Consider the following 13814-nt stretch of genomic DNA (forward strand, 5'->3'; position numbering starts at 1 on the left):
AGAACAGAGGAGAATTGACTCCAGAAAAATTTTGAATATCGACTCATGTATGAGCTTTACATAAATGAGGGACAGCCCCATGCTCAAGGGCCATTCTCTTATCAATGCTCGAATTTTTTTGCACTTATGCGTTCTGTATTTATCCCAAATATTGTTGGGTGACCCTCAAAATTGCTTGATTTTTTTTTTCCAATTTAGATTCCTGCCTTTGGTATTGAACTTTTCCAAATGCTAAAGTCTAAAGCCTCTCAAATCTAAATGATACATTTCATTATTTTTTCCCAAGTTTTTTGTTTGTTTGTATTCCAGAAGATGCCCAACACAGGATATTTGAGGAATATGGGGGAACAACTTACAAAGAGCAAAAAGAAATTGCTCTCTACTATTTAAAAAAAAAGTGTTGTTAATATTCAAAAAACCTTTAATGGCTTTAGATATGACATAAAAATCTCCTGACAAAGAGAATCATGATATATAATATCTAATTATGCAATCATATACAATTGGTTTAATTTTCTTCTGTATTCTAACTTAGATGATTCCCTAAGACTCTAAAACAAGCACTCCATTGTATTGGGAAATGAAAGCTTCCCTCCACTTGTTAATTATTCATTTTCTTTCCATAGGTTTTAATATTTTAAGGTTATCTTTTTTATTTTATTCATAAGCTTTTGTATTTTCCATTTGATTTGTAAATTTATTTTAAAATAAACCATTTATTTTCAGCTTTGAATTTTATTTTGTGCATGTGTTTTATGTCTTTATTTTTGTTTGTGTATAAGAAATGAGAATAAAAATAATACACTTATAAAAGAAATGTTATAGGTTACATTAAGTCTTTTATAAGAAAAATCTGATAAAAATGGGAAGTGGGAACTTTTTCTCAAGATTATTTTATTTACATTTGAGTACAGAGCAAAATATTCCTTAATTGAGGTGGATGAATGGATTGTTCTTATAAATCAGAAGTGTGTATGTGTTTGAATGTGTGTGTGTTTCTGTGAGTATGTGTGAGAGAGAGACAGAGAAGTGAGATGAAAGGGAGAAGAGAAAGATTCTTTTAAAACTAATACAAAAGCCTATTCCCTAGAATTAAGTAATTTACAGTAATATCTTATCTTTTATAAGTTTTAACGCAATCCCGAGACATTTGCTTTGGCATAAGATCAAGTAATGTCCTGACTTCAGTTTGCAGATGATAATTAGGATTAAAGATGTATATTTTTGTCATAAATTTCAAATAAATAAGAAGTAACTATTTGGAAATGCATTTTCTTTTGAGTGAGTAGTAGTAAGTTCATAGTGAAAGGGAGGCCCTTGTTTTTCTATTTTTAATCTCTACTTTCATTCATTTCAAGAATATAAATTAGGGTCCCCTAACAAGACTAGTTAGTTAGGTTAGTGAAAATATTCCTACTAAAGAATTTTTCTATTTTAAACCACTCTCCAAAAAATAGACTTAGGACCAATGAATTTTATATTCCAAGAAGCCAGAGCGCTATTCATTCAGGGGACAACCTTAATGCAGAGTTGACAACAATGTACTTCACTAACTTTGGAGATATTTGGAGATATTAGTGCAAGGAGATATTTGATGGATTTTACTGAAAAAATTTTATATGAACTTAATACATTAGATAAATGGTGTTAAGTTCAAAAGTACTTGCAATGCTGAACACATTAAATCATATTCTCAAACACACTGGCGACTAGTTAAATATCAGCAGTGTCAATATCAGTTGTTTGGACATTAAGGTGATCAGACTATTAAAAACCTTATTAAACTCAAGATATTTTCTTCAGTCATTTACTAATGGCAATAGGTGTTTGACACAAGTATATTCACAGTATGATAGAGACACATCCAACAACTAGTCTTATATATCTGCGCTTCTATTTAAAGAATAAGAAATATCCTTTTTTTTTTAAGATTTTATTTATTTATGCTGGGGTACAGGCCAGAGGTGCAGGAGCGATGAGAGGATTCACCAGCTAGAGTGGGAAACAGAGCAAGCAGATCGACGAAGTACACTACTGACGGGGAGCATCTGGCGAGACAGAGAGGTCTGCCGCGCCATGTGGGTCACCTCTGGGCGAGGAATAAAACACACTGAAGCGGCTGCGGCCAGCTTGCAGTGCTGTGTCCTAACCCATTGTGCCATCAGGGATGGCCTAAGAAATATCTTTAGCAATGGAATAGATTGTTTCACTAGTGTTTGTTCCACATAACTTTTAAGATGAATAAATCGAATTATAAAAAAAAAAGATACTTTCTTATTAATCCACATATTAATGCGATTATTTAAAGTTACAGTCAACAGTTGGGTCCGATTCAATCAACATTAATAGATACATTATTTCAGTATTGTGTTAAGCAAATTTTGAATGATAGTTTAATCAAAGTTATTAAGTGGCTGTAATACTAGGCATTTGCATTTAGGTATCTATAATTTGTTGAGCAACACTGCACATTTTCTTTCATATGCATTTCATAGATGGTTGAATTCACTTATATACATAAAAAAATAAATAAACCAATATTAGAATTCAGGTAAATCTTCTAAATTAGATGCTTCCTCATCTTTGGTGAGCCACATTTCAAATTTTAAGAAAGAAATGAAGAGGGACAAAATGATACTTGCTAATGACTGATAGACCAATTACTAAACTGAATAATAAAATTATAGGCTTAGTTTTTTCATTGATGTGAGTTCCAGGAAGATCAAGACTTTTAAAGGCAGGATTGTTAGGGAGGTTTGATGAGTTTCAGACCAGAAATATGCCCTAAAAACAAGATAAATAAAGTGCAACAGACTGGCCTTAAAATTCTCTAGTCACACTTCAATACCTTTGTGCCAAACAGAACAACAAAATTTATTCATTCTTCACCAAATAATCTTCATATCCTAAAATAAAATTTTGAAATTATCAGCTATATTTAAAATACTATGTGAAAACTAAAGGTATAAACCAACCTCCATTAAGAAGTATTTCCTCCATCCATTACTTAATATCTAGAATACCACTATTTATATCCGTTTCCATAGCATTACCCATTGTCAAATGCAAATCCTATCTTTTCAGAGTGAGTACCAATACATATTTTTTTTTATAAAAGGAAAAAGTCACAGACTACAAAGAAAATATTCTGTCAAGAACCTAGGAGATTGTTTTTGTTCAACACTGTTTTTTTAAGACAGGGTATGTTTTCCTAAATTGAGTATTTTCAAGTTAAACACATAAATGAACAATTTGAATACAGTTTTGATTTATTTTACAGTTGCTAATTTTATTGACAATATAATGATATAGTTAAGGTTTACTTAATATTTATTATTCTTTTATCATGTATAGATACATGATAAAATAATATATATAATATATATATATATATTTTTTTTGCTTACAACACTGTATAACTATGATATAGGTTCACTATTTTACAGTTGCTAATTTTATTGACAATATAATGATATAGTTAAGGTTTACTTAATATTTATTATTCTTTTATCATGTATAGATACATGATAAAATAATATATATAATATATATATATTTTTTTTTTTTGCTTACAACACTGTATAACTATGATATAGGTTCACTACTCTTCAGATGTATGTTACCACCAATGTCCATCACAAAAAACAAATAAATCTCCACCATAGCCTGCTGCATCCACTTCACACTTCGTTCACAATCCCCACTGTTTCGTTCAATTGTGCAGTCTGATTTCCAGGTGTTTTCTTGGCTTAGACTTGTCTGTTCCTTTGTTTTCTTTATCTGTCATTTGAATGAAAGCATACAGTATGGGTCTTTCACCTTCTGACATTTTTTGCTTAACATAATTTCCTCCAGTTTCATCATATTGCCATAAATGGCAAGGTTTCTTTCTTTCTTTCTTTCTTTCTTTCTTTTTATGGCTGACCATTGTGGGTATATATACACTAAATCTTTAAGCAGTCATTTGTCTGGACAATTAGGTTGTTTTCAAAACTTATTTAGTATAAAGAGTACTACAGTGAACATAAGGCACATTTATCCCATTTCAATGAATGTGTTTATCTTCTTTGAATAAATAGCAAGGAATGAAAATGCTGGATCATATGGTATATCTATATTTTATATTTTGAGGAATTCTTATACCATTTTCCTTAGGGGATGGACCAGTATTCTTTCCCACAATGTAGTGGGGGTTGGGGGGAAGGGTGGGATTTCCTTTTTCCTCCACACCTTTACAAATATTTGTTATTTCTGGTATTTTTGGTATGGGACATTCTCAATAGAGTGAGGTGGTTTTGATTTGTATTTCCCTGATGCTAAATGATGTCAAACATTTTTTTTCATATGCTTGTAGGTCATTTGTAGTTTTTGGAAAATTATCTGTTTAACAATTCTGCCCATATTTTTGCTTGGGTTCTTTGCTTTCTTTTTATTGAGCTGTGTGAGTTCCCTTTAGATCTTGAATATTAACTGTTTCTGAGCTATATAATATGATAATATTTTCTTCTATTCAGAGGGTGTTTTTTGTTGTCATAATGCTAGTTTCTATCACTGTGCACAGAAGCTTTTTAGTTTGATGTAGGCTTAGTTGTTGATTTTTTCTTTTATTTTCCTTGCTTCTGGAGTAGAATCCCCAAAGCATACCTGAAACCAGTGTTTAAGAGTATTTTGGCTATGATTTCTTCTATATATTTTATGGATTTTAATCTTCCATTCAATCTTCAGTACATTTTGAATTTGTGTTTATGTTCTGAGAAACTAGTCTAGTTTCACTTTTCTGCATATGGCTGACCAGTTTTTCCAACACCATTTGTTGAAGAGACTTTCCTTTCTCTACTGTGTATTCTTGATTCCTTTATTTTAGATTTAACTGTCCACATAAATGTGGGTTTATTTTATGGCAATTAATTCTATTCCATTGGTCTGTATGTCTATTTTTATGCTAATACCACATTGTTTTGATTTGTTTTATACTCATTTTGAAGTCTGGGCATATATCTCCATTCTTCTAGTTTGATTTTTTTTGGAGGGGTTAGAATGCTTTGAATATTTAGGATCTGTTGTGGTTCTGTGTAAATTTCAGTGAATATTCAGTTTTCTGAAGAATTCCACTTAAACTTTGATAGGAATGTAATCTTATTATTTTGGGTAGGGTAGAAATTAGAGTAGTATTAATTTTTCCAATACATAAACAAGATATATATTTCCACATCTCTGTACTTTATATTTTTTAAATGATGTCTTATAGTTTTTATTTTGCAGATGTTTCATCTTTGTTAAGTTTATTCCTAGTTATTTAATTTTGAAATTGCAATTGCAAATTAGATTCTTTTCTTGATTTCTCTCCCTCTTGAATTATTTGAATACAGGAGCATTACAGTTTCTGTAGGTGAATTTTGTAACTACAAATTTGCTGTATTAATTTATTATGTTTAATATTTTTTTAGTGGAGTCTTTAGTTTTTCTATGTTAATTATCATGTCCTCTGCAAATAGTGATAGTTATTTTATTTCTTCCTTTCCAATTGAGATTTCTTTTATATCTTTATATTTCCTAACTGCTTTATATACAACTTCCCAACATGAAGTTGAATAGTAGCAGTAAATTGGACAACCGTATCTTGTACCTAATCTCAGAGGAAACCTCAGTTACCATACAGCACTCTGTGTGTGCTATGGGTTTGACATAAATAGCCTTTATTATGTCAAGGCACATTCCTTCTATCCCCATTTTATGAGAAGTTTTTTTTTTCTTTTAATCATAAACAGATGTGGAATTATCAACTAGGTCATGATGTATGATCTTTTTAATGTGTTATTGATTTCAGTTTTCTAAATTTTTGGGAGGATTTTTACATGTATGTTCTTTATCAAGTGTATTGGTCTGGTCTGTTCTTTTTATGCGATGTTTAGTCTACATTTGGTGTGATATTGGCCCCATAAAATGTGATTGGAAGCATTCACTTTACTCAATTGTTGGAAGAATTTGAGAATGCTAGGTGTGAATTCATGTTGGAATGCTTGGTCAGATGGAACAGTGAAAAAATCTGGCCCTTGATTTTTGTGTTTTGGAAAACTTTTGATAATTGTTTCAAGTTTCTTGATTGTAACTGGTTTGTTCAGTTTTGTTTTTTTTTTCCTCCCTCACTTCACTCTTGGAGGATTGTATGCTTTTTATTTATTTATCTGTTTGTTTGTTACATGATTCTTCATTTTGTGCATTTTTTCATCTCAGTTGTAATCCCCATGGATTCACCACAGGGATTCACCCATATGCCATCAACATAGTCCCACACATTCTTCCCACTCCATTTTTTATCCTGTTCCCCTTTCCCCTCATCCCTTCAGCCCCTGTAAATTATCACTGGTTTATAGTTCATTGTTTTTCATGTTTACTTTATTACAACTGTTTTTGTTTTCCTGATGGTTTATAGTCCTGCTATGAATGAAACCATCTGGTATTTTTCTTTTTCTTTCTGGCTTATCTCACTAAGCATGGCCCCTTCCAGCTCCATCCATGTTGCTACAGAAGGCATGAGTTTATCTTTTTGATTTCTGAGTAATATTCCATTGTTTATATGTACCACATCTTCTTAATCTAGTCATCTAGTTTTGGTCATTTGGGTTGATTCTACATCTACCCTATTGTAAATAGAGCAGAAGAAGGTTGTATGTTTCTAATAATTTATCTATTTCTGTATGGCAGTTTATAAGCATAAAGATGGTAATAGTAGTTTCTTGTGCTCCTCTGTATGTCTGAGATCTCAACTGTACTATCTTCTCTTTAATTTCTGATTCTATTTGTTAGTGTTTCCCACTTTTTTCTCTTAGTGATATTTGCTAGAGGTTTCCCTTTTTTGTTTTCAAAGAATCAGCCTTTGGTTTCCTTAATCTTTTAGACTGCCTTTTATTTATATTTTGTTTATTTCCAGCCTAATTTTTATTATTTACTTCTTTTTCCTAGCTTTTGTTTGTTTATATTCTTCATTTCTAGATTCACGTAAGTGTAGGGTATAAGTTTAGATTATTGATTTGAGATATTTCTTGCTTCTTAATATGGACCTATATTTCCAATATTCTTAATTATTGTTTTTGATGCTTCCCTCAGTTTCTGATCATTTCTATCATCATTTTTGTTTGTTACCAGGTGTTTTTTTTCATTTGATATCCTCACTAACCTAGTAGTGACTCAGTAGTATGCTGTTGTTCTACATATATTTTAGGTTTACCTATAGGCAGTTATGTGGTTTTTTTTTATTCACCATTGATGGCATCTGTTAGTTACAGTTGGTGAGTAGTCAGTATCGGGGAGGATACTCTATTAATCTCCAGAGCTGATGCAAATTTACTTGTAGGGAGACTGGCTCATGTTTGTTATCCTTCCTTCATGGATGTACAAATCTAAGACTCATGAGTCTGTGCACTATAAGTGTGCTTCAAGAGGTCAGTGCCAGTCCTGAATGGTTGTTGAGGGGGAATACAGTCTAGAACTCCTTCACTGTTCTTTTCCTCACTGGGTAACCCTACCTGCGGGACTCACCCTTTCTACTCTTATGGATTTACCTTCTTTCAAGGAAGTGCTCCTCCACATCTTTTCTAGTTTCCTTGCCCCAAGATAACCAGCTGTGCCATAACCCAAGCCTCTAAGTATTCCTTGTCATACACCTTATTTCCAATGAATTGTGAATCTTCTCCATAATCACTTTGGTGTGGAAGATGCTGATCTATGATGTCTAAGGGGTGTTTCAGTCTTAATCTGTGAAGGGTTCTCTCAGTGCAGTGTCTATCTGATTAACTGTTAAATGTTCCAATATGCAGCAGTTCTTTTCATCACACACAAAAAAAGGTTACATCATACTTACCAGAGATAGTAGACCTCATACTCTCACACCCTCAAGGTTCTGAAAGACAGTTAATAAGATTCTATGCAGGATAAAGGTGCTACCACTAACCTTCATGTGGGCATGTATACATATGCACAAACACACACACAGTCTTTGAAGATAAGGGAACATTTAGATTTATCTTTTTTTTAAAGATTTATTTATTTATGCATACAGAACTGGGGTACAGGCCAGAAGTACAAGGACGGTGAGAGGATTCACCAGCAACAAAGTGGGAAGCAGAACAGGGAGATCAATGAAGCACACTGCTGAGGGGAGCAGCGGGGAGCAGCAGGCGGATCCAGAGAGTTCTGCCATGCCATGTGGGTCACCTCGGAGCCAGCCATCATACTCCCACTGAAGAGATCACTGCGCACTTCAGTGCTGCAATTTAACCCTTTGCATCACCAGGGAGGACTCTAAACTTATTTTTTAAAGTCAAATTTAAAATTTTCCCAAAGACTAGAAATGTGATAAAATCAGACAAAACTTCTAAAAGTGTGGGCATGTTTCTTCCAATTTTCCTTCAAATTCATGTTAACTTCACTAACTAGAAAGAACTAATCTAATAGGTAGCAGAGCTCTTCATTCCCTTTCAAATTTATAAAGATCAAATTCACTGCAAACTTTCTGCTGATATTAACAGACTGAAAAGCCTTTCTGTCATTCAGTCACTGAACGTTAAGTTTAGGTATTCAAATCATAGTCTGTCTGTTGTATCTGTTTTCAAGGTTGTCAGTGATTGTGATTTACACATTTGAATCCTCTTCCTTCAGAAAAATCACTTTATACAAAGCCCTAAAATTATAGTAAGTCAAGGACTGCATTTATCTTAAGTACTTTTCATTGGAATTTGTCCAAGTCCACCTAGTGGTTATTAGAATTGCATGCTTTGCCAAAAATCTTAATTAATTAACTGATTCTTGCCTATTGTCATTGTTGTTGCCCCTTAAATTGATTTTAGGTCAATCCTTCTCATATGCACACACACACACACACAAAGGAAACTCTGAATGACAAAAAAAATCAATACTATGAACTGTCATCTCCTTTTTTTTTTGCTTCAAGAGATATAACTTTGTAAATCTTAGGAAGCAATAATGCTGTATTTCTCTTTACCGATCAGACTATATTTGATCTATATACCTGACTATATATTCATTCCTGATATAAATGTTACTCTTAAGAGACATTAATATAAACTGAATATTATTCAGAAAAACATGATAAAAGTAGGGAAGAGACTTAGTATTATGTCATAAGGGGAATTAGATAAAATTCTAATTTAGTCTAATTTAGTCTATGGGTGAGAAGAAAAAATACGGTGCTATTACAATAGTTGTGAAATAGTTCAAGTATTTGAAGATGACATAAAAATCAAAAGATAAATTGGCATGGAAAAAAGTTTCAAAACACACAAAAAATTTAATTACAAACAATGCTGAAGTTATTTACATTTAGAGGGGGTTAATTCCTCATTTTTGAAGGTAGCAGATGTTTCATAACCATTAGTAAAAGTGGAGTAAGTGAGATTTCTCAGCTAGGTATATTGTTCTGCACTGAGATCCTATGTTCTCAAGTGTTTACTCACTGCTTGTCCTTTTTAACAAGGACAGTGAGGAAATGTATCTTATATAAGTTTTCACCATGCATTGTCCTATTTCTGATTTCCCTGTAGATACAGTGGAAGCAGTTTTTGACTTCATTCAAAGAAGCCGAAGGATGATTGTTGTCCTGAGCCCAGACTATGTGACAGAAAAGAGCATCAGCATGCTGGAGTTTAAACTGGGTGTCATGTGCCAAAACTCTATTGCCACTAAGCTCATTGTGGTGGAATATCGCCCCCTTGAGCACCCTCACCCAGGCATCCTGCAGCTGAAGGAGTCTGTTTCTTTTGTGAGCTGGAAGGGAGAAAAGTCCAAACATTCTGGCTCTAAGTTCTGGAAGGCCTTGAGGTTGGCTCTTCCCTTGAGAAGTCTGAGTGCCAGCTCTGGCTGGAATGAGAGCTGCTCTTCCCAGTCCGACATCAGTCTAGACCACGTTCAAAGGAGGAGAAGCCGTCTCAAAGAACCCCCAGAACTCCAGAGCTCAGGGAGGGCTTCAGGTGCATCTGCAGCCCCAGGCCTGATGTCCAAGCACAGAGGGAAAACCTCCGCAGCCTGTCGCTGCTGTGTCACCTACTGTGAAGGCGAGAGTCACCTCAGGAGCAAGAGTCGAGCAGAGATTCATACCCAGCCCCAGTGGGAAACACACCTCTGTAAGCCTGTTCCCCAAGAGTCAGAAACTCAATGGATACAAAATGGCACCAGATTGGAATCCCCTGCTCCCCAGATTTCAGCCCTTGCTCTTCACCATTTCACGGATTTATCCAATAACAATGACTTTTATATCCTATAATTTCTGTATGGTGGGAGGTGGCTGATTTCTCTACCATCCCTCTTTGTGTCATGAACCTATGGGAATGATTGACATTTTTTATCATCTAATGAACTGTCAGATTTTGTCCCTTTATTGATTTTTAAAAACTATTTATTTCTAGGAGACAAAGACCTGAAGGACCTGAATCCAGAATTATTGCCTCTAATGGCCTCAGAAGAGCACACTCTTCTTGGGCCCTAGAAGGTCAGTATTTGAAAGTTGCCTAAAGTCCAATCCTCTATTTTATCCACTGGTTTAAGTTTAAACAAATAATCTGAATGTGTTTCCTTTGAGTTAGTTGACTATCCTTAGGCTCTGAGTCATTCGGGTGTACTTCAGCTGTGACACTTACAGGGTATGTATAATCCCAAGGGGATGCTATGGAAAGGGTTTGGTTCTGGTATAAATTGTAGGACCAAGCTAAGCAGAATGTCTATGCCAAATTGTCCATGGAAGAACCAAGCACACCCACACAGAGGTACATGGTGTTTTCTGTCTCACTGTAAACTAGTGTTATATAAGCTGCCTAAAGTTGTAGCATCAATAAAGTTATATTTTTATGCCATTTCACTTGTACTAACAAATTTTTATCTCCTTCTCTCCCCTTTGCCTTTTATGACTTTTGCTTTCATATTTGAAGAGTATTTCATCTAGGTAATCAAAATTTGATATCAGTATTAGGAAAGCAGGAGTATCCCAGTTTCTTTATAAGGTGTATAAAGAAAAATCCAGGAAACAGAAAATAGGACAATGAGAAATGTTTTAAAAGAAACGAATGTTGATGCAATTATCTTATAATTTTATATAGATGTGAGAGTTGAAAAATCTAGTGTTGTTCAGGGATTAGGGTAGAGTTTGTGCATAAATTCCTTCTTCTCATGCAGGGAGGCATGGTCAGTTCAAATGTCTACATGAATCAGAAGAAAATCTAGAAAAATAGGCCAGATCTAAACATAATGTGTATGTGCTCCATCTAGGATCAATGTTATATGAAAAGAACTATAGAGAAAACTTCTTAAGTGTAAAAAATTAGCATATCATTCAAACTACATGATATTTGATTGCTAAGCCAGTAAAATAATGAAGATCATTAAGCCTATAGGTAATTTAAAGGTATATATTTCTTAGAAAGAGAGCAATCTCTGTGCAGCATCATCTTGATTGTTGATACTGATTTAGCCTCACTTTGGTGAGTTATAAAGTTTTTCAATAGAAACTAAAATTATATTATTTGTAGCTTATCTCTTAGTTTGGGATAAATTAAACTTTTTTAAAAGGAGATAAAGAATTAGTCTAAGCACTGGAATACATATTTGTGGGACACTACTATATAATTTCAGAAATAAAATATTCACCCAGATATTTCCAAATAGGGATGTGAGTGTCTTTATCAATACTGAGACTGAGAACTCAAGCTAAGCCTAAGGACAGAGTTTGGAGTCACCTGAACACAGAGAATAGGGCTTAACTGACCATACACTTTACTGAAGAAACAAATCTGGAAAATAAGGTGTCACCCATCAACTCTACAAAAAGTACTTGCCTAATTGGCTTACTGTGAAGAAATTAGAAATGCAATCTGCTATTCCTGAACAGGAGCAAAGTAAAAAGAACAAAGGCCAAAGCAGACATGTGTTGTTACCTTTAATACCTAGGACCTGGGTACCAGAAAGACACAGCCAATGTGTGTCAGCTCCTCTCTGTCACCAAGATTGAATGAAGGGTAGAAAGGGTAAACAGAGTATTCCTTCCACAACTTCCCTTTGAGATAAAAGCAGAATAATCCACCTTTTTTTAAACAATTTCTCTTGAAATAAGATGAAGGAATAAGGGTTCTCCAAAGTTATTCATGGAACTTGTAATTAGTAAATCAGGCAGTTAGTAAATCATGGAACTGCAATTGAAGAAATGACAGCAACCCTAATTGAATACATTACAGAAAGTGACTAAACACAACACATCTTCTATATTGCATTCCTTCTCGAATAAATTAATCCAAACTTGATATATGTTCAAGGATCTTCACTCAGAAGATAGTCATTTCTGTCCAAATCTGTTAAAAGTGGGTAATGTAATAAGTTGCTCAAAGTGGTAATGTAAGTTGCTCAAAATCCTAAGAACAGAGAGAATATCTTAACTCAGTCTTATTCTTACTTAGCATAGTATCCCAAACTATGAAATATATTCAGAAAAGCCAAGAAATTATTTTTTTTTCATTTCCAAATTATTTTTTTAGTTAAAAAAAATGAATAGATGTTAGCAGAAGCAAGGATATTGACATGGATTCTTATTATAAATAAGTAGCCAGATAATTGTATCTTAAACAACTAAATCTTAATCAGTACCATTTTCCATTGACCATATGAATAGAGCATGAAGTCATAGTTTTAGGCATTATTTACACAGGGGTCAGAAATATAACAAGTCATAGTTTTATAATTTATAGAAAGGTTAAGGGGTTATATTACTGATCCTAACCCAACATGTTCCACTTAAACGTAATATCTAGTACATGTATTTGGATGAGTCCCATGATAGTAAAAAATAAAATTTCCTCATTGTTCATGCATATTCATAATTGAAATATGATAGTGGGTTAAATTTTCATTAACAGAAAATTTTCTACTCTGAGCATGACTTTTTAATTCAAGTAGAAATGGGTATGAACTCTGATTTTTTTACTCATTTGTTTGACTATCCTCTCAGAGGCTTAGTCTCTGACCACAAGTATTATCCCCATAGTGAAATCACTCTAATGGTTGCAAAAACTTATATTTGCACAATGATCTGTGGCTTAAATTTTTCTTTCATACACATCATTTTTTGCATCATTATTTTGCAGAATGCATTAAAACAGTATAAAACAGGAGCATATTATCCAAGTTAATAGACTTTCCTGGTAACACAACAAATTAGTGATGTTGGACTGCTAATTCAGACTTCTGACATCTGTTTCAGTGCCAAATTCTAGAACTATTCCTGAAGGATTTAAGTGGAAGCATTTCTATTACAAAGTCATCTCACTGAAACTATTTATTCTGAACTATAATACATTCAAATCAGAATGGCAGTTAATATAAACCCCCACATAGCTAATTAAATGTCATATAAAATGTTTGATGTGTCATCTGACCCACATATTATAATTTATATATTTTTATTTTAAAGCATAACACTTGTTTAACCATTTCAAAAGTGTTTCAAAGGTAAGATCTCTAGAGTCTATGATTATACCATAATTCCCCCCCACACACACACAAAAATTATTTATATTCTTCTTAGTAGAAAATAAAAATATATGCATCATTTACCTTAAAATACAAATTTAATCTTTAAGCTGCTGTAATTCACACTGTGAGTCCCAGTTACTTTCTCTTTTAACAAGTGAAAATTCTAGTAATAACATATTCATTGACAGGTTAAAAATTTGAATTGATGGTAAAACTAATGTCCCTGAATTAATGTTCATGAAAAAGTCATGAATAATAAATCAAACTAGACTAATCATAAAGCT

The 13814-nt window shown here is 33.3% G+C and overlaps 1 protein-coding gene across 1 annotated transcript in view; it reads left to right on the top strand.

Annotated features, from left to right (window-relative positions):
- Positions 1-10279, top strand: part of IL1RAP (interleukin 1 receptor accessory protein) — a 128590-nt gene extending 118311 nt beyond the window's left edge. The window contains exon 11 of the mRNA XM_004675100.1: positions 9561-10279. Coding sequence (XP_004675157.1) covers positions 9561-10279 — 719 coding nt within the window. The remainder of the gene's footprint in view (positions 1-9560) is intronic.
- The last annotated feature ends 3535 nt before the right edge of the window (positions 10280-13814 follow it).

The sequence above is a fragment of the Condylura cristata genome, unplaced genomic scaffold, assembly GCF_000260355.1.
Source record: "Condylura cristata isolate star-nosed mole 26May11 unplaced genomic scaffold, ConCri1.0 scaffold00003, whole genome shotgun sequence".
NCBI lineage: Eukaryota > Metazoa > Chordata > Mammalia > Eulipotyphla > Talpidae > Condylura > Condylura cristata.